The sequence below is a fragment of the Zingiber officinale genome, chromosome 2B (assembly GCF_018446385.1).
Source record: "Zingiber officinale cultivar Zhangliang chromosome 2B, Zo_v1.1, whole genome shotgun sequence".
NCBI lineage: Eukaryota > Viridiplantae > Streptophyta > Magnoliopsida > Zingiberales > Zingiberaceae > Zingiber > Zingiber officinale.
In genome coordinates this window covers 24,904,847-24,925,616 of record NC_055989.1, presented here as the reverse complement: position 1 = coordinate 24,925,616, position 20,770 = coordinate 24,904,847, and the positions used below count along the sequence as shown (strand labels likewise).

Below are 20,770 nucleotides of genomic sequence, written 5' to 3'. Positions count from 1 at the left end.
ATTTTTTTTACTATTTTAAATATATATTATTTAAATTATTAATTAATTAAATAAACAAATAATTAATTTATGTGATTATTATATATAAAATAGTATTTTGTATTAATTTATATAATTGTGATTATTTAATCGGGACATTAGAGAACTATAAGGGTGCGTTTGGCTCAAGTCATCATGTATAACCTTGGTTATGTGATTACCAGGTAATCACATAACCAAGGTTATAGGGAATAAAACATAACCAAATGTTGTTTGGTTCAACTTAGGTAATGCAACAAAAACTTGTTTGTTTGAAGATTTTAATGAATACCCTACTTTAATATTTTACCGTATTACCCTCAGTTACAAAATTAACTATACATAATAATATTATTATTATTATTATTATTATTATTTATTTTTTAATGTTTTTTTACTTTTCTTTTTCTTGTATATTTTTTTACTTTTTTATGTGTTTTTTATTTTTTAATGTTTTTATATTTTTATATTATATATATTTATATTTATTATTTTTTTACATTTTTTAAATTTTAATTTTTATTTATTTATTTTATTTTATTTTTAATTTTTATAAATTTTTTTTTTTAAATTCTTAAATTTTTTAAAAATTTTAAATTTTTATTTTTTAAAAAAAATTAATTTTTAAAAATGTTAAATTTTTTTAACATTTTTAAAATTTTTATTTTTAATTTTTTTTAAAATTATTTATTTTTTTAAAAATTAAATTTTAAAATTTTTTAAAACATTTTTTTATTTTTTTACATTTTTTTATATTTTTTTTACATTTTTTTCTCTTTTTTTCATGTTTTTTCTTATCGGAGGATATTTTTGGTAAAAAAAATTCGTTAACCCCAGAATCAAGAAAAACCTTAGTTTTCTGAGGTTTTCCGATTCCGGGCTGCATGACCCTTTTGCTGATGTGTCGGGCATGGAACAATACTCGGGAATTATCGAATACCTAAATCAAACAAGGTTTTTGTTGATAACCTTGGATGGATAACCAAGGTTATCAAGAATAACCCCGAACCAAACGCACCCTAAAGGTTATCTAAGTAAAATATTACAAAAACCATTGCTTCCATTTGATTAGCGTCACTCCTTTTAGTAAGGTAACATATTATGATGTATCAATTTTAATTCGAGTTATTTACACATCAATTATTTCTTTTAAAAGAAAACTATATTTAATTATTTTTTATAACAATATTAAGTTGTTTAATAATAGAAAACTTATATAAAATCAATATATAACTTATTTTTAAATTATACACAATAAATATATTTATCTAATACTTACTATCTATAAATAAAAAAAATACCGAAACTGTATCTGTACGGCACGATACGATACTGAAACCGTATCATTCCGGTCTGGGACCGAAACCTCAGCACGAATCGAAATTTTAAACCTTGCCCATAATACTCGTAGAAAATGTTTATGATAGATTTTCGAGAGAAATTATGTGGAACGATCTAAAACAAAAGGACAGTCTGGTGCACGAAGTTCCCGCCAATACGAGGTCCTGGAGAAATGTCTATTGTACAAATTGTGGAAAAATATAAAAAATAAAAATGTTAGTATAGGGTATACTTAATCAATTAAGGATGTATATGAAAATATAATAGTGAAAACTTTAGGAGAATTAACTAAAACGTTTCCTATAAAAGTAGAGCTACATCGACAACAAACTTCAAGTCCATATTTATTTGCACTAATCATGGATGATCTCACTCAACACATCCAAGATACGTTACCATAGTGCATGTTTGCAAATGGTATTGTTTTAATAAATGAGACATGTAAAAAAGTAAATGTTAAGCTCGAATCTACGCGAGTTAAAAGATTTAAAACTTATTATAGTAAGGACAAAATAAATGGAATTTAAACTTAGTTGTAATATATGTAACAAGGCATTGTTAAAATAAAAAATGACGAATTACCTTTAACTAACACCTTAAAGTAATTAGCATTATTTTTACAAAAGGATAAAGGAATGGATAGAGGTGTTTTACATAGGATATAAACAGAATGATTAAATGGAGGTGTCGTGTTCTTTAGGATCATAAAGTACCTTTAAAGTTTAAAATGAAGTTTTACAAAAACGAGGATTAGAAAAGACTATGAATCAAGCACAAAAATAGAAGATCAGAGTCGCAGAGATAAAGATGCTAAGATTAATGTGTGAATGGATAGATAAGAAATGAAAACATTAGAGAAAGTCAGATTGCACTCATTGAGGAAAAATTTTCGAGACGCATTTAGGATTGTATGGGTATGTACTTAGCCGACAATAAATGGCTTAGTTAAGCAATGTGAGACCATAATAGATACACAAATTAAGCGAGGAAGAGAAATATCAAAAGAAACTTAGTTAACAACGATAAAACATTCATTTTAATATAGATTATGAATATAGTAGGGGATCAAACCTAATGGCATAGGAGGATTGATGATCACTTAATTAGATAAAGACTTGGTTGTTATTATTGTTATATTTAATGTTCTAGTAAAATAATACTGGATCTAATTTATTATCATGTTCATATATTACATAAAAATAAAAAATAATATAAGTTGTGGAGGTGATCAATTTAAGATCACATTATATTTTAAACTAGTTACTGTCATAACTTTTGGTTATAGTTGGTGTGCTTCCAGTTATGCTTTTACCAATCAATATACAAATTGCTACTTCAAGAAATATTAAGATGCAAATTACTAAAAACAGTTTTCACAAAATGCAGTTGGCTTCCAATTACATGTTATAATTGTACTTTGAAATGCAAGTGCAATGTCAACCACTTGAGCAGACTAAATTCCTATCCTTCTGCTCAGTTATTGGTGTGCATTGCCTGTTATCCTTTACTGCTACTCTACTAGTTCTAAAAAATTAAAACCAACGAATGAAATATCGTTCCATGCTGCCTGGCATGGATGATTTTTACCATTCCGCTAGGCAGACGAAATCGGCACTAGAGGCGTCCCCGTCTCAATGCGTCGCTGGCGGCGCCGAAGGAGTTGCGAGACGTCTTCGACGACGCCGAAAGCGTCAAAAGCGTCCCGCGACCTTCGGTGACAAAGGCGTCGCGGGACGCCTTTGACAGTGCCGCCGAACAACCCGCCCCCCTTTTTTTTTCCCACGGTCTCCTGGCGAACCACCACACCCCAGCAACGTTTTTTCCCGATCTTAATTAAATTTTCTATTTAATTAACTTCACCAATTCCTAAGGTATATGTGATATTTTGAACAAGTTTTTATAAATCCTAATTAAATGATCCTAATAAAATATATAAAAAATATATTTAAAATTAAAATAAATTTTATTAATTAATATTCTGAAAATTTATTTTTTAATATTTTAAATTTCATTTAAAAATTTTAAAAAATATAATAATTCTGATTAATATTCTAATATTTTTTTATTATTTTAAATTTCATTTTAAAAAATCTTTAAAAATTCTAATTTTTTTAATTTTTTTTTTTTAAATTCTAATAAATTATATTTATATTCTGATAATTTTTTTATTATTTTATATTTTTATTACTTGATTTTTATACTATTTAAAATATATATTATTTAATTAATTAAATAAATAAATAGTTAATTTATATAATTATTATATATAAAGTAATACCTTTAATTTTATAATTTATATACTTATTATTATAGATAGATCAAGTTTAATTCGAGTCTTAATAGAACAAATTTTTTTAAAGAAAACTATATTTAATCATTTTTTCTAACAATTTTTAGTTGTTCAATAATTAAAAACTTATACAAAATTAATATATAACTTATTTTTATATACATCATAAACATATTTACCTTATAATTACTATATAAAAATTAAAAAAAATCTGAAATCATATCGACACGGCACGATACAATTCCGAAACCGTATCATTTCGGTCTGGGACAGAAACTTCGGCACGGGTCAAAATTTTAAACCTTGATCAAAACATAATTAACTCATGTTTGAAAGTGGTTTGAGGTACAATTGTCAATATACAGCTAGTTTTGTATAGTTTTAGAACCTTTATTTCTAGATTTTGGTTTATTTATCCCATGAGGAAAACATTTCAGTCCTCATACATTAAAGGAAAAGATTTTTCTTCCATTCCGAATTATGAACTCAAAATAGCACAAGCTTAGTAAAGATGCTATGCAATAGGGCTATAGATGGTTTTTCTGTAGCTGCTGCCCCATAGTTAACATCTAATGGAGCTTGAAAGGTTAAGTATATAGAACCAGACTATCTAAATATCCTATTGCAGATTCCTACATTCTATGGATCAAAGAAAAAATTTGAAATAAATTACCTGAGCACAAACCATTGTAAGAGCTTCACATTGAGTAGGATTGACTTTTCCCTGCGACGGAAAAGGTAGGTATTGAGATGTAGGTGAAGGACTGACAGAATGCAACATGTTATGAGCTTAGCAGTTACAAGCAATTGCACTAAAACTTAAAAAGTATATGAAGGAAAGAGAAATACAGGCATTATACTGCTGCCTGGTTCATTTTCAGGTAGGATCAGCTCGCCAAGTCCACAGCGTGGACCGCTGAAAAATGTTCAACAGCAAGTGATCATAAAGCCAAATTGCATGTTTTTTAATATTGAAAACAATACCGTAGTGCAAGTCAAAATACCTTCCTAGAAGTCGTATATCATTTGCTATCTTCATAAGAGAAGCTGAAATTGTGTTTAAGGCTCCGCTGGTCTCAATAAAAGCATCATGTGCAGCCTGCTTGCAGCACAAACCACAATTAAGAGGACTGATAAGGCCTCCACAATAAAAGGAAGATATAACAGGCAACAAAAGAAATTGAGAAAGTGGACTCGCTAATAATGCAATAATTCACAATTTTTCCATTTTTTTTCATATTTAATGCACCAAAAAATAGCAAATCAAATACAATATGTGATAAAGCTAAGCTATAACATAGCCAACTAGCTGTATCTTGTAATTTTATATGAACCTCTGAAGATTGCAAAACTAACATCCTTGGGAAAAAAAACATGTGAACTGAAATTCAACTGAAGATTGCATCAAAGGAGCAAAAGGTTCAAGATGGGACCAGAATTTAAGATGACTTTCATAAAAGGACCTGCTTTACAATTGGGTTCAGTTCCGATTGATCAAATTTAGCCATATAAGGTTAAAAATAGCTAACCTATATAGATAGCAGGCAGTATAAAGCATACTGCTCTTTAATTTCTTATAATTGCATTAACAAAACACTGTTAATATATAGGAAATGAATTTATTTTTTTGTTTACTGGCTGATTCTTACATCAAAATGTAAAAGAGCAATCTTAAAGGCATGTCAAGTGCCGGACTGATTGCGGAGCCCTATTGACCCAGCAGGTTTTCTTCAATGGAAATTGAAGGACCTAGCAGAGGCTTGACTATTGGATAAATTCACGTGTGAAGGTTCCATCATATCTATAAATGGACTTTCAGATTTTGTGGTTTCCAGTGTTCCAAAATATCACATCACAATTGGATGTAAGGATGTTAACTTTCAGATACATGGACAAAGACTACTCAAAAAGTACAAGATTTAAATCTTAAGCCATGCCACCTGGCATGACTGAGATTTATTGTTTCTTGATGGGAACAATACAACATTGGGTGGCACACCAAATCACTATTGTAACACCCGTGCTACCACAAAGCCTATATTATCAAATGAGATTTTTATGCCTTGTTTGATACTAGTTAATTCTCATATTAATGGAGTGGTGCATACTGGAGCTGATAACATACACGAAGCTACCTTGAGGAACGGAGCTACGTGGTGTCGGTTGCTCACATTAGGAGGTGTAGAGTGGATGAGGAATGGTGGTAGAGCTTTGGAGAGAAGAATGTTCATAGTTCATGGCTCTATTGCTTGAACCACTCATGTGATCCCTTGCTCACTGAACAACCAGCACTTGCTCTTAGGCCATCACCTCAACTCACTCCTTACCCACAACCTCCTTTGCTCCGACGACGCCACTCTTGTTGCTAGCTCAATCCAACCTCATTATCAAGGTTTGAAGAGTCTCGAGGTAGAAACTCCCAAGTATTTACAATAATCAATTAATATAACATTCATTAAATTGATTAATATAATTATTAATTGAATTAATTGATTATAGTTGATTGATTTAATTGGTTATAATCAATTAAATCGTTAACTGGTTTAATTGATTATAATTTGAGTAAAACTATAATTAAATTAATTTGATCTAATTAGTAAAATTAACTTTAGCTTAAATGTATATGATTAATTATTAATTTTAATTAATGTTTATACAATTAATTGATTAAAATTGATTAGTTGATAAAAGTTAATTTAGATCATCAATCCCTTAGGTCATATATATATATATATATATATATATATTGTATAAAAAAAAAGACAATTCGGTGCACGACCCCCTTGCAAAATATAAGGTGTCAGGAAGAGTTTACTATACGCAGCTTATCCTGTTTTGTAAGAGGCTATTTCCAAGACTCAAAATCATGACTTTCAGGTACAATTGCGTCAAGGCTCCTCTTCGTATATAAGTACATAATAAGTTATACAAAATATTAATAGTCCTAAAGATCAAAAATATATTTCACAACATATTAATATTTTAAAGATCAAAAACAAATTTTAAAATATTGATATTTAAAATATATATTTTAAAACTTCAAACCAGATTGATATTCTAAAATAGACTATAATAGGACATTAAGAATTGACATTTAAAAATTTACAAATTTGATAATTTTAGGTAATTTTGAAAGGAATCTTTAATTAATTTAAAAAAAATCGATCCCACCCAGTGGGATAAGGCTTGGTTGTTGTTAACATTGTATTCTTTAATTAATTTTAAAAAAAAACTCAATATCATACTGGCATGGTATGGTATGATACTGAAACTGTCGTGTTACAATCAACACCAAAACTCTGATTCAAACTTTGAAGTACAATCTGTGTGGTATAGTTTGAAATCTCATATTGTCGGGCGAAATGATTGAAACTATCATTTCGGTAAATTACCGAAACTCGATACCACTTGGTACCAAGGTTCAAAATCTCGATTGGTGTCGTAGTTCCAATCTTTGATTGAAAATTCCAATATCATGCCGATGCTATGATGTATGGTGTTGATGACAATTTGGAGGTTGTAGGAGGAAGGAAATTAAGAAAACATTGTTTGTGATGAGTGGTATCAAGTTTCAATAATTTACCGAAATACTATGTTTCAATCATTTTGCCTCGCATGAACAAGATTTAAAATCATACTTGACATATACAATGTCTCCTTCCTATGTTTCGTTTCCTTCCTTCACCTTTAATTCATTATCAGCATTATGCATCGAACCATCAACACAATACCAAAATAGTATCATTTTGGTCAAAGACCAAAACTTCGACAGCTCAAAATTTTGAATCTTGATGCCTAGACTGCATTAGGATTATTCAACAAGAAACATGGGCCAAAAAAGATACAGCAAGTAAAAAATATAAAGTAGGCCCAGAAACAGTTCGCACCAGACAGCTAAGAAAAAACATCTAGTGAAAACTGACCAATGCTTCAAACTTATTCTCTGCAGTGACAAATGGTAGATTAGTCTCGTCAGCTACAGCAGTTGCAATTTTCACGTCAAACCTGGAGTAATATGCAAGACAACATGTTTACATATCTGAAGTATTATGCACAGAAAAACTCATCATACTAGATATGGAAATTAATGTAAACAAACATCAAAAGTACATCAATGGAACTAGCAAGAGAAGATCAAACAGACAAACCAGGATAGAACAAACTATAGACAGAAGAGTGTTTGTTAGATTTGATATGAACTCAGCAAATGGTCAAGATATGGATCCCTGCTTTCATGGTTCACAAATACCATGCCTTCATGTGAGTTGATGATGAAGAACCTCATGTTAACAAATGGACATGGACAGTTTAAGTAAATAATAACCATAAATAATACACATATATATAAAGAGCTAAAAGAATGTGGCATTAGGCATGATGTTTGCAATTAAGTGCTTGAACCAAGATTCAAACCGTGTTAGTTGCAATAAAACACCAATTCTACCACTAGGATGAGGGTTGGGCAGGATATTTTAAATGTGGAATGCCATCTATAGTCATGAGTTAGCATATGTTCTTTCTGAGGATGTTAGTAAATCCCAATCCAATGCTCACAATTTATCATAATAAAGAGTTCAAATTGTTGTAGCATCTTTCATCTTTGAGATAGATAAACATCAGTCAAATATCACAAGCAAAACCCAAACTCTGATATTAAACACATAAGACAACAATGTCTGGATTGTGGAACAAAACATACCCTCTTTTGGTGTTTAACCCAGTACCTACAGCAGTACCACCTTGGGCGAGCTGCTCATGACAAAACATGATCAAGAAAATACTAAAGAACAAAGTCATAGTGGAGTTATTAGTGGAGATACTACCTGATACATGCGAGGCAGAGAATCTGTTATTCGAGCAATACCATATTTCACCTACCAAATTAAGGGTACATTATCAAAGCTAGCATAACAAGATACTCATTAAATACATAATATAAGACATAATTATTATCAAAAGAAATTAGAAATACCTGTGTGGTATAACCACTGAATTCCTGACCAAGGGTAAGAGGAGTGGCATCTTGAGTATGTGTTCGACCAATCTTAACAATATCTTTGAATTCTAGAGACTGAAAAAAAAAAAATCACTATGAAGCTTAAAGTTAAATTAAAACTTCACACAACTTTAGTTTCTGAATAACTCAAGAAAAAAAGGTCCTTAGATGCCACAAGCAGATAAATTGCATCAAATTCCCTCCCAAACAAGTGCAATATCAGTATAGATTTATGTAATAAAATCATTAGTTACTAAATATAAAAGTTATTATTGAGTGGAACCACATGCTTTAGAACTCTAAATCTAGAAATATTTTCTACTACAATTCTTTTGGGACCTTTTTGGTTCAATTTCTAGAAATTTTTAAATTCAATCCAAAAAAGTCCAGCAGTTTTCAGTCAAAACTCAGACCTCAAACATAATATCATGAAAAACATAAAGAAAGGAGGTTAACAAGAGTGATTGGCCACAACCAACAGAACTCAAGTAACTAGAAAGAACTATCAAGAAAATGTATATGAAGAAATCTGATAGTTTGCAACTTATATGTATGCAAGAGAAGGGATATCAAGACTCAATAGTACATTTAAATAAGATAAAAAGATTTTGACCTTGGAATCAAGTGAACTGTGCAATTTCTTCAAGCTTGGTATAAAGCAAGAATTAATTTCCACAGCTGCAGCAATGTGCATTACCTGAAAACCAAATCTTCTATTAGAATTAACTGCAATTGTATTCAAACAGTATACAAAAAATTTACAAGAGTAAACTTAATGGATGCATCAGTAATACATGAAATTGTTTATAAATCAGCACGAGGGCATAATCAAAAGAAACAAAACTTTCTTTCATAATCATATCTTGTGTGAATCTAGCAGCCTCATTAAAGGGGGAAAATGTCAAAAGTACAAGAGATTTAAGTTTAAAGAAAATTATGCTTACTGTTGGAAATGTATCATTTGATGATTGAGACCTATTGACATGATCATTTGGATGCACAAACTTATCACCTCTTTTATGACCAAGAATTTCAGCTGCTCTATTTGCGATAACCTGAAGATTAACAGTTAAAATGTTAAACACAACATAAGATAAGGAAATATAGAAAGACATGTTAGAAAGTTGTGTCAACATTTAAGGGATTATATGTCAATACTTAAGGGGTAAGAGGTTATTTGTAATATCTCATATTCATCAATAATATATAAAGACAAAGAGGGCTAACCTAGGGTTTCTTGAGAAGGAGGGAATCCTAATTTTACTCTCAGCGTGGTATCAAACTTACTGCCTTCTCCCTTGCATAACCTGTCTCTGCATTGATCGTCCATGCATTCATGCAAGTTCCATCCATCCACTAGGCGTCTCTTAATCTTTCTCATTGGCATTGATCATTCACATGATTGTGTAAGCATATGTCCATGCAAGTTTCATCCATTGAGAAGTCCTTTGCTTTGCATTCCTCTTCTCTTCACGTTCAGCATCGCATGTTGTAAATGTTGCCTACAACAACTATTTCAACTAGTACTTCCCTTTGTCTCCTCCAAGTGTCCTTCACACGAGGTCCTCTGTGCAAGTCTCAGAAGACACTAGGATCTGCTTCATCCATGTCATTATTTAATCCTTTGCACAAGGGCCCTATTTGGTTTTCTGTAAAGCCTTCCTCTTAGATGTTGAAGCACACTAGAGAGCCATCCTCTAGGTTGTCAGAGACACAGTGGCACCAATTTCAATTGTCAGGACTAGCGCAGTGTTGGATTCCTTCGTCAAAGCATCAAGCACATGACGGAACCTCCACCCATAATCTCACTGTTTATGTCCCTACATGTGTGTCATTTCGCACATCATCATTGCCAACTAAACCTTTTCGCATGTTTCATTCGACGTATCATTGTTGCTAGTTGTCTCTGTGTGTCATTCTACACACCATCATGGTTAGCAAAGCCCCATGCACGTGCATCATTTCACACAACATCGTTGCCAATCAAGTGAGATATCATCCACATGTATCATTTTGTGGATCTCAAGTTGGATGAGTCCTTTCTCCACGTGTACCATTCCACATAGACTTTAAATGGGATCAATTCTCTCAGTGTGCATCATTCATTAAAAACCTTAAGCCTAATTAGTCCTCTCTTAGTGTGTCATTTTTGAGACCCTAAGCAAGATCAATCCTCATCTCTCTGTGTCATTTTGCAAACTAAAGCTAGATCACTCATCCTCTTTCTACATACATCATTCTGTAAACATCTCAAGCTAGATCATTCCCATCTCTCTTTGTCATTCTACGGCCAAAAAAGTTGAATATATTTATAACAAGCTAGTCTCTATAATATATTAAAACCAACACGAGGGGAGTGTTAGGGAGCGGAGCTATGTGTCAATATATAAGGGGTAAAGGGTTACTTGTGATATTCCTTATTTTTTTCAATAATATATAAAGGTAAAGAAGATACCAACATTGCTTGAGGAAATTTAATCTGTTCCTCAATAAGATGTGATTTTCATATTCATGGTCAATCATCTACGGTGCAACGGTTAGGCCCTCCAAACGGTTAACTAAGCATCTAAGGTCCGAATCCAAACTGCGGCACATTGATTTTCCTCCAGTGGGACACCAAACCTAAGAACATTGGTCGCATGGATAGACCTCTGCGAGTGCTTCCTAATTTACCGTGGTGACCAGTGGAAAACTTCCGTAGGGCCAGGTATGTCACCTCCAAAATTAGTCGATTCAAAGAATTAGATACCTAGATTACCAAATAATAATAATAATAATAATAATAATAATAAATGACTAGGTTCTTCATGAGGTAGTAAATAAGTATTCAAAATATAAGAGCAATAAAACATTAGATCTCTAAGTATCCATCACCATCATCCTTGTCATCATCAAGTCATATTTGTCTATGGTGGTTTATTTTGAGCACAAAGTATATACTATTATTAATTAACAAATTACCCAATATTAGTCCACTATGCATTAATGAAATGTACACATATAATTCTAATTAATTTGAAGTTAACCACAAATTAAACAATAATAGTAAATAATATTAAAGAATAATTGATAATTTTAGATATTAGTAGTAAATTTCTATAACTAAATTATGAGTATACTCTTATAAGTTACAACTTATAATTAAAATAGCTATATTATTTATAAATTTGTAGTTATATAGATAATCAATACTTATTGGTTTCATCAACTTTGTAGATACTAAGTTGAATAACATTTTAACAAATAACCAAGGTTTTATTATGTGTTTCCACATGGTAGGTAGTTGACCATCTACATAGCACATACACAATATACGGAGGCATATGTCACTAATATAAAAAATTACTAAAATCAAATATTGATAAACATAACAATAATATATTCAAGAAGTATATTAATCAATTCATATTTCAAAATATAAAAATGATATATAAGAATCATACAATGTATAACACAATATAACAATGTACCACACTTAAAATTTGGTTTAGCATTTTAGAATCACAAGAATTCATCTCTTATATTGGAGAAAAATCATCATCCGAAATAGATGGATAGACTAGAAAACATAGATGCCCAAATCGCCTAAGGAGACTACCCCAATGTGATTCCTTATCTAAACCGTTGGTGAATGTGACCTCTTGGACTAAATTTTTAAACTATTAATAATGTAATGTGATAGATTTAATAAACTAGTTAACTTATCAGATAAACACACAACTCCATAACTAAAATAATTGTAATAAAATACCTATCAAAGTATAGCATATAAACTAATCATACCCACCTTCCCCTTCCACCTCTCTTACATGATTACGTGACTCAAAACACAAACATAACGCCACTTTTTCTTACAACATCATGAAGCCGACCCTTCTCTTTGTTATGCAAAGCTTTTCTCTTCTCCATTTAAATTCATTACTTCCTCATCTTCTCCTCCCGGCTTGTTTACCAAACTTCTCCACCCCTTCATCTTCATTCAGTTATTCCCACCTACAATAAGAATTCTGTCTCTGCCTATACCAACTGAGATGAGGAGAATCTTGTCTAACGGTAGGATGATATCAAGAAGTATTATGTCAACATAGGTGCACAACTAGTACTATGTCAACACAAGTGCACCACTGAAAACGGTTGTCCATGCAATAAAAGCTCCTATGAGTGAGCAGAACAAAAGTTTCACTAGTGCTATACAACATGAAAATTTAACCATTCCTATACATTCCTATAAGTATATAATGAAAAAAAAGTGTCATAGTTTCTTAGCTCATGTTAATGATGCTCACAATCCCACTAGATAGCGTTTAAAGAGCCAGGCTCACTTTTACCCACAAGAAGCTTCATTTTTATCCTAAGTAGGGTATGTCCTCATCACTTAGTTTCTTACCTCACTTTCTTCGTCACTTCTATTATCATGGCTAACGCCACTTAATAAACCCATAAACTACCTAGCTACTTCTATTGCCATGACTACTACCACTGAGTATAACAACAATCAAATCTTATCCCACTAGATGGGATTGTCTATATAAATTCTTCTATATCATTGTGTTGGTGCATAGAGCATCAGACGATCGAACCTGAATTTTAATAATGGCAAAGGGTTCAAAAGTTAAGATGTCTTGTGATTTAACAAGTGTAAGTGAGCTTGCAGGAAAGTCCTAAATGTTCTTAGGTAAAAGTCCTAGTGGATTCTAGGCAGGTAGAAAACCCTAGGGGGAGGCAACCCTAGGTTATGGAAAGTCCTAGCTGTGATTAGACAACGAAGTCCTAGTCCGGGGAACTGAATGAAGTCTTGACGGGTCAAGAACGTTGGACAAAATCCTAGAGTCGAGGACTCTAGGTGAAAATCCTAGGGGACACAGACACCAAGTGGAAGACTGGACGAGTCGGGATCGGACGTTTAGCATGAAGTACTGACGTCTCGGACGCTGAGCAAAAATCCAGACGATCTGGAGGACCAATCTGGCAAAAGGTAAACTCTCCTGAGAGGATTAGGTGAGGATACTTTCCCCGAAGAGGGAACAATAGGCGTCGGTCCGACCTAGAGTTTCAACGAAACTCAAAGTCGGGACCAGACAGTCCGGAGACTATCAAAGTTACATTTTATACTGTTTGCCTATTATTCTAATTCTGTTTTGCAGCAAACTAATAATTTTACATGTTCGGATTTTGCCTTGTTCAGTCGACCGACCGTCCAGATCAGTCAACCGAACCACCAAGCTAAAAGATCAGATTTCAGCTCGCGATGAGTGTAGACCGAGGGATTAGTCGACCGAACAGGGAGGTTCAATCGATCAAACGATGGATAAACTTCAGACCGGGTTGATCAGACCAGATAAGCCGAGTAGCGTCGAGGGTTCAGTCGACCAAACAGCGGTATCGGTCGACCGAACGAAGATTTATATGGAGCGGTAGCATCTGGACGGGAAGTTGGGCAGATTCAGGCGGGTTCAATCGACCGATCAGGGGGATCGATCGACCGATCAACGTTGAGTCAAACTTGATCCCGAGATCAGTGGATCTGGATCAGGCTCAACTCGGCTATAAAAGGCCTCGACTAACACTTTGTGACAATAGATTATTCAAAACAACTTGAGTTCTTGCGCGCACTCCGGAAACATCTAAACATTGCTCCGACAACAATCAAGCCAAAAGATCAATTTTTCCAAGTCGTCGATAACTAGTTTCTTTTTATGCAATACTTGTACGCTTCATCTTTGTAATCTAAACTTGTAAAGATTTTGCGAAATTATAGTGATTGTCCAACGAAAGAGATCAATGATCGCGGACCTTGGAGTAGGAGTCGTCGCAGGCTCTGAACCAAGTAAATCTTAGTGTGTTTGTGATTGCCCATTTCTTTATTTCCGCTGTGCATTCCGTGTTTTGCGAAAAATGAATGTAAAAGCCACGAGCGTTATTCACCCCCTCTAGCATGTCTCGATCTTACACATTGGACTATGTACCCTATTATATCATTTATATTTAAATAAATTTTATCATATTTTATCATTGCTAATCATATCTTCTTTGGCTTTCTCTCCTCATTTAATGTGTGTATTTGTTATAGTTTTATATCGTCTAACTAGATCATTTATTGGTTGTCCAAAGTACATGTTTGTAACATTTTGAATGTGTCTCCCGATGTTTTTCTTCAATAGGTGAAACCCGACTTTCTCTCTATTATTTTCATTTCTTATCCTATTCATTCACGTATGTCCACCTTAATATTTTCATGTCTGCAACTCTTATCATCTGCTCATATATTCAAGTCATAACCCAACATTCAATTTCATATAACATAGCAGGCATAACTACCTATTTATAAAATTTCATTTTAAGTTTTAGATGTACTTTACGATCATAAAGAACACTTAACACTCTCCTCAATTTTAATCATCCTTTTCTCGACCCCTCTATATTTTTACAAAAACTTACAATTCTCAACTATAAATATCACATCATCACCAATCTTAATAATTGTCTTATTACAACTAATATTGTTAAACTTAAATTTCATATATTCCATCTTTACCCTACTAAAGCTACCATTGAGCAAACCCATTAATTCCACTAGCACTGCCATCATCATCAAGCCCTTTAGTTCTTGCCATTTAGGAGCAGCTACATAGATCTTATTCTCTATCAAACTTGAGGAAAGCAACATGACAATCAATTCAAATCAATGATTCTAAACGGAGACCTAGGCAGCTTCCTAGGAGGTTTCAATAACCTCTGCCTATTAGGTAGTCTCCTGTAGCTAGGCGTTTAATGAGTTGGGTAGGCAGCATAAGCAAAGCGCTAGGTTAGATTAGGAAGTCAATTCAATGATAAGACAAAAGTCAATTCAATGGATGGATGGAAAAGGATATATATTGCAATAAGATGAAACTAATTATGAGAATATTGTGTTTTCTTGCAAAAAATTTATCATTAAGAATTTTATGCTTTATTGTGATTTTTGTTCTATTAGTTGCAAGGTCAAATAAGATGTGTTTTGTTGTTGTTTAAGTGTTTAGCAATTTTTAGCATGTACTCAATATTGTAAATTGCAATAGGCCATGGCATGATTTTTGTGTATACCGAATATTTCGGTGCGGTATAAGATGAACGAAAAAAGATCAATATTTTAGTATAACCCCCCTAGCCTCACCTAGGTGGTTGAATTTTTTTTAACTATTTTTTATACATAATATTATAAATAATCATCATTCTTTATGTAATATATGTAATTAAATGATGTTTATGCATAAATAAACTTCATACAATATAATTTATATAAGGTACAAATAAATATATAAATGCAACTAACAAGATAATTAATAAAGATTTATCACCATATTAATACTAAAAAAGTAATATCATTACTTTTACTAAAGACCTAAGTTTAAAATTCAAAATTTCAATCCAACATGGCAAGATTGTGGATGTCCACTTATCAATAAGCCCGAGGTTCTTTGACTTCTTTTTAGAATAATCTCCCTCCGCTGGATAATCATCATTCTCTACATCAACATCCATATTTACTTCCGCCATCTTTTCTTTTAGTTCTTCCACTCTTTCTCACTTCTTATGCTTACTATTTTCAAGATAAGCTCTTACTCTTTTTTTTGTTTTCGTCGGATGCTTTAGAACATGCTTCCACTTGTCCTACAATACCCGTAATATGATGCTTCATCCAATAAACTCCTCTATTAATAAGCCTCTAATATAATTTACACATGATCCAATCTCTTTTTTCTTTGCACAGCCTCACCTACTACCTTGACCGCCTCACCCACCACCTCACTCGCCGTCTCACCTCATCTTTGACCGCTGCCTAAGGCAAAGGCGGTGTAGATCATGCCTGCCTCCCGCCTAGGCGGCGCCTAGGTGGCTGTCTCGACCACCATGTAGAGCATTGCATGTGCTCTTGAGATTTGATATGATTTAAGAATTTATAATTATAAACTAGAGTCTATATCCTATTTTAACAATATTTTAATGTAGGCCACATAGGTCATCTCATAGTACCTAGGGGATTAGGCAATTGGTTAACCTCCTACCACTTAGAACCGCTTTTCAATACCTTGTTCAAAACTCTTAAATCACTTTTTAGATTAACCAAAGTTTTCTTAGGCCTCCTACCTATTACAATTTCAATTCTATCCATTAATGAACTATGAACATCTTTGGAAATTCTGATACAATTATTTTACATTGTTGCTGGATAAATAAAAAATTTCACTATTGACTATTTTGAATAGATAGACATGTTTTTTATACCGATGGAAACACGAAGCAGAAATGTTGGAACTTCACAAATTCTAGTAAAACAATAAATGAGATGAGAATTTTGCAGTACAAGAATAAAAAAACTATTTGCAGATGACAAGGAGTAACATGAACAATAAACATTAATACATGTACTTGCTAATTTGCTTGTGTCAAAGATTATGTAGTTAGACCTCCCTAGACTAACCTCATTCGCATTCATGTTGCTTTGTGTCCCACTTCCAGTTTGCCAAATGACAAGTGGGAAATGATCATTCAATTTACCCTCAGCAACTTCTTGAGCAGCTTGGATTATTGCTTTTCCAATAGTTGGATCAAGACCATACTCCATATTTACCTGCATAAGTGTTAGACTAAGGTATGTAAATGTACAGGCAAAGGGCCAGTATTGTTCCATGCAGTGTAAAATTCAGAGGACGAATAACAAAAATGAAAAAAAAATGGAACAAATAATAAGCAATTATGCATTTTGAAGAAAGCTAGTATTAGAGAAAAGGAAATGACAAATAACAGAAACATGTAATATCCTGCATTGACCTACACTTTCTCTATCATCAACATATCAAAAATTGAGAACCTAGGCAACTGACATAAATCCTAAGCAAATCTCAGTATAGAGACACAATAAACAAATAATAAACAGATGCACAAAATAAATGCAACAAACCCTGTCCAAACATATAAAAGAAAGACAAGTAGTCATAAGCACGCACACATATATATAATGTGTTAGTTAACTAATATATGATTTTCCATATACGCACCCAAATTATTTTTTTCTTCAAATGATAAATGATTCTCATGTACCTAAGCAATAACTTAATTTTTATGTCAAGTCAAAATACGGTTGATAAGCTATATGTTATGATTGCCATTGTAGGATCATGTCCACAATATTGGCAACAAATGGAAACGCCAAGGCTTCAATATCAATACAAAGTGGAATCAACAACAATGATGGTGGCAGCAACAAGAGTAAAATATTCTTCACTGTGAAGTAAATAGCGGTTTATGGAAGCAGGTGGCATAATCAGACAAGGAGCACAAGGAGAGTGGGGGAGAGAGATATTTATGTTGTCTAGTTAAGATGAAGAGGGCCCAAATAGAGAAGGGATGAGAAAGGAATCATTTCCCTCATCTATTTTAGTTGTTCAGAAATTAAGGAAAGAAAAGACATTTTGGATTTCTTTTCTCAGGTGAAAGAAGGGAGAAAGAGAGGAAAAGTGCTGAAAAGTCCTTTTTAACACTGTATGAATGACAATCAGAGTTGTAAAATTGTTATTTTCTTACATTACTTATTACAAAGAAACACCCCCCCCCCCTCTTTTCCTTCCCTTCTTCCCTCACCTGACGTTCTCCCCTTCTTTCCTCTCTTCTTCCGCTCAACAAGAGACAGCCTCAAAGAGAGGAAGAGAGGTGTGGTTTGGTCTTCCTTCTAGCGATTTATTTCCCAAGTCTTTGTATTCTTCCATTAGGTCAGGTGTTCAATCACAGTCAATTTTTTCATCCTTCCGCCTCTACCTTTTCCTCCTTACATCCCTCTATCAATACCTTTTCTTCTTTCAAATTATCTAGATCCAAGTTGTCATGTCCATATAACAAACTCTCTCCATGAGTAAGCTGTTACATTCATTTGTGAAGTGATTTACTTTCTTTACTAAGGTTGAGCCCGCCCCTTTTCGATCGATCAGGAGGTTGATTGTGTCCATAACACTATATTTTGGTAGCAGAATAACTTGGCAACATCTTCATTAACAAGGAAACAATTACTACAATGAGTAACAATTCAATCTTCTGCCTTTTCATGTGAAACAGAATTGTTTAACAACTTGACAAGCTAAGAATTACCTGAGGAGCTAATAAAACATCGTACATAGTTAACGTTTACAAAAGGATGCAACAATTACTTTCTGAATGGATCACGCTAGACAAACATAAAAGTTCCATTTTTCATGCTTCGACTCCACAGCGGAAAGGATACTGTTGATACCCGGGTTATTTCCCTAGTGGCCAATCTCACTTCTAGACCGGCCAGACTCAATTCCAAAATACTCGACATCCCCAAGCACCCGGCATCCCCGAACACTTCGCCTTCATTCAAACGACGTCCCATTCAGACTCGGAAAGGCCTCCCAAGATCTTCAATCCCGAACACTAAGCATCACTTCCAACTCACCAATCTCATTCCCCGAGCACATCCGACGTACCAATTTCCTTCCCCGAGTACTCGGCCTTCGTGCAACAATGTCCCGCTTGGGCTCAGGAAGGCCACTCGGGATCCATTCCCTAAACACTTGGTGCTCACCCGGTGAAGACCCATTTGGGCTCAGGAGATGCATCCTGAAGTTAGGTGTTTGGTCAAATTGGCACTCAAGTGGAGATTCCCTTCAACGGTTGTTGCCCTTTGGCCCCTTAATCGTCTCCCAAAGGATAGCTACATAGAGATTCATTTCTGATGGCTATATAACAATCTAGGGAGATAAGTTAAGGTATAGTTTTCTTCTCGCGTGCGCAAGCGACTCTTCTCCACAGAACTCTCTAACACTCTAAAAACTCTCTCTCTCTCTCTCTCTCTCTCTCTCTTTCGCTCTCGCTCTCGCTCTCACTCTCACTTTACAAATCTGGTTCTGACTTGGGTGTTGGAGTGGCCGCACAAGCAACGTCAGTCAATCCCTAACGTTCTTTGCTCCGCATGCCATCAGCTTAGCCACCTCGGAGACTACAGTAACTTAGATACAAAACGAGGTTGGGAGCTCAAGCAAACGAAAATGACACCATCAGATACCAAAAGGCACATCTCAGAAAATTAATAGAAATAAGCGCAATAAAACACCTTGGCAGCACACTTTTTAAGAACGCCAAATGCCCTAATGATTGGTTCTGGCATCTGCTCCCGTTCCCCGCCGATGTCAAAATTCTGAAGCGATCTTTGTGTCTGTGCACCCCACAATCTAAAAACAAATGATCGAAACCACTTACAAACAAAAAAAAAAAAAACATATATCGGGCATGAATGAACAAATCAAGGGGTAAAGAGAGTAATCCGAAAAAACAATATATCTTTGGATGGGGTTGTACTTGTCGGCTGGGACCAAGATAGGACCGAAGGTGTCCCGTTCCTCCCTGAACGAATTTGACATGGTTTGGAGCGACGCTGAACGAAGCATCAAGCTCGCCAACGGTGGAACCGCACCAGATCGACCCCCCAGCCGCCGCGCTGCCGCAATCATCATCGCCATCTCCGACCTTCCCAGCGGCAGCCTTTGGGTCTGAGAAAATGGAGTCGCCGGCTGCTGACCTGTGCGCACGATCGGGGACGAAACCGATACAATGGAAGGAGGGGGCGACGCGTGGGTCCGAACAGCGAAGGGTTCTCTCCGGGGAAAGAGAGCTCGGGAGGAGGTCGGCTGCAGTGAGGAGTTGGGCACGGGGAAAGAAAGAGAAACTGAATGAATAAGGCGGCGGAGAGGAGGTTGGCAAGGCAGGCCACACAGGTAAGGAGAAAAAAAATGAGGGATTTTAATACCCTATTTTACGATGGAAATAAAATTTTTAATTTCGTAAAAATCAAATAGACTAGTCATATTTTCTATTTACCTATAATAGCCATCCAAATTAGACCGAGCTAATTTAGAGTAAATATCTATATATATTCTATTCTTAATATCAATTGATCCTGTCCAAATTAGATAAAGGTGATTGACTGAAGATATAGTTCTTTGATGGACTATACGAAGATTACGCTCAATTTGTAAGGACAAAAATGTCAATATCGGGTTAGAGAAAGAGTCTCCGACGTCAGCTCTCCGACGCTCAAATCAGTCATCGGCAATAGCAAAGAGGAACACGAA

The 20,770-nt window shown here is 34.1% G+C and overlaps 1 protein-coding gene across 1 annotated transcript in view; it reads right to left on the bottom strand.

Moving 5' to 3' along the window:
* The window catches only part of LOC122045500 (fumarate hydratase 1, mitochondrial-like), a 29,034-nt gene extending 8,609 nt beyond the window's left edge, over positions 1-20,425 (bottom strand). The window contains exons 1-12 of the mRNA XM_042605743.1: positions 19,998-20,425; positions 19,753-19,870; positions 17,107-17,256; positions 9,590-9,700; positions 9,259-9,342; positions 8,622-8,720; positions 8,473-8,523; positions 8,349-8,398; positions 7,573-7,654; positions 4,654-4,748; positions 4,499-4,565; positions 4,323-4,373 (exon numbers count right to left, since the gene is read on the bottom strand). Coding sequence (XP_042461677.1) covers positions 4,323-4,373; positions 4,499-4,565; positions 4,654-4,748; positions 7,573-7,654; positions 8,349-8,398; positions 8,473-8,523; positions 8,622-8,720; positions 9,259-9,342; positions 9,590-9,700; positions 17,107-17,256; positions 19,753-19,870; positions 19,998-20,158 — 1,119 coding nt within the window. The 5' untranslated portion in view covers positions 20,159-20,425. The remainder of the gene's footprint in view (positions 1-4,322; positions 4,374-4,498; positions 4,566-4,653; positions 4,749-7,572; positions 7,655-8,348; positions 8,399-8,472; positions 8,524-8,621; positions 8,721-9,258; positions 9,343-9,589; positions 9,701-17,106; positions 17,257-19,752; positions 19,871-19,997) is intronic.
* Between the last annotated feature and the right edge of the window lie 345 nt (positions 20,426-20,770).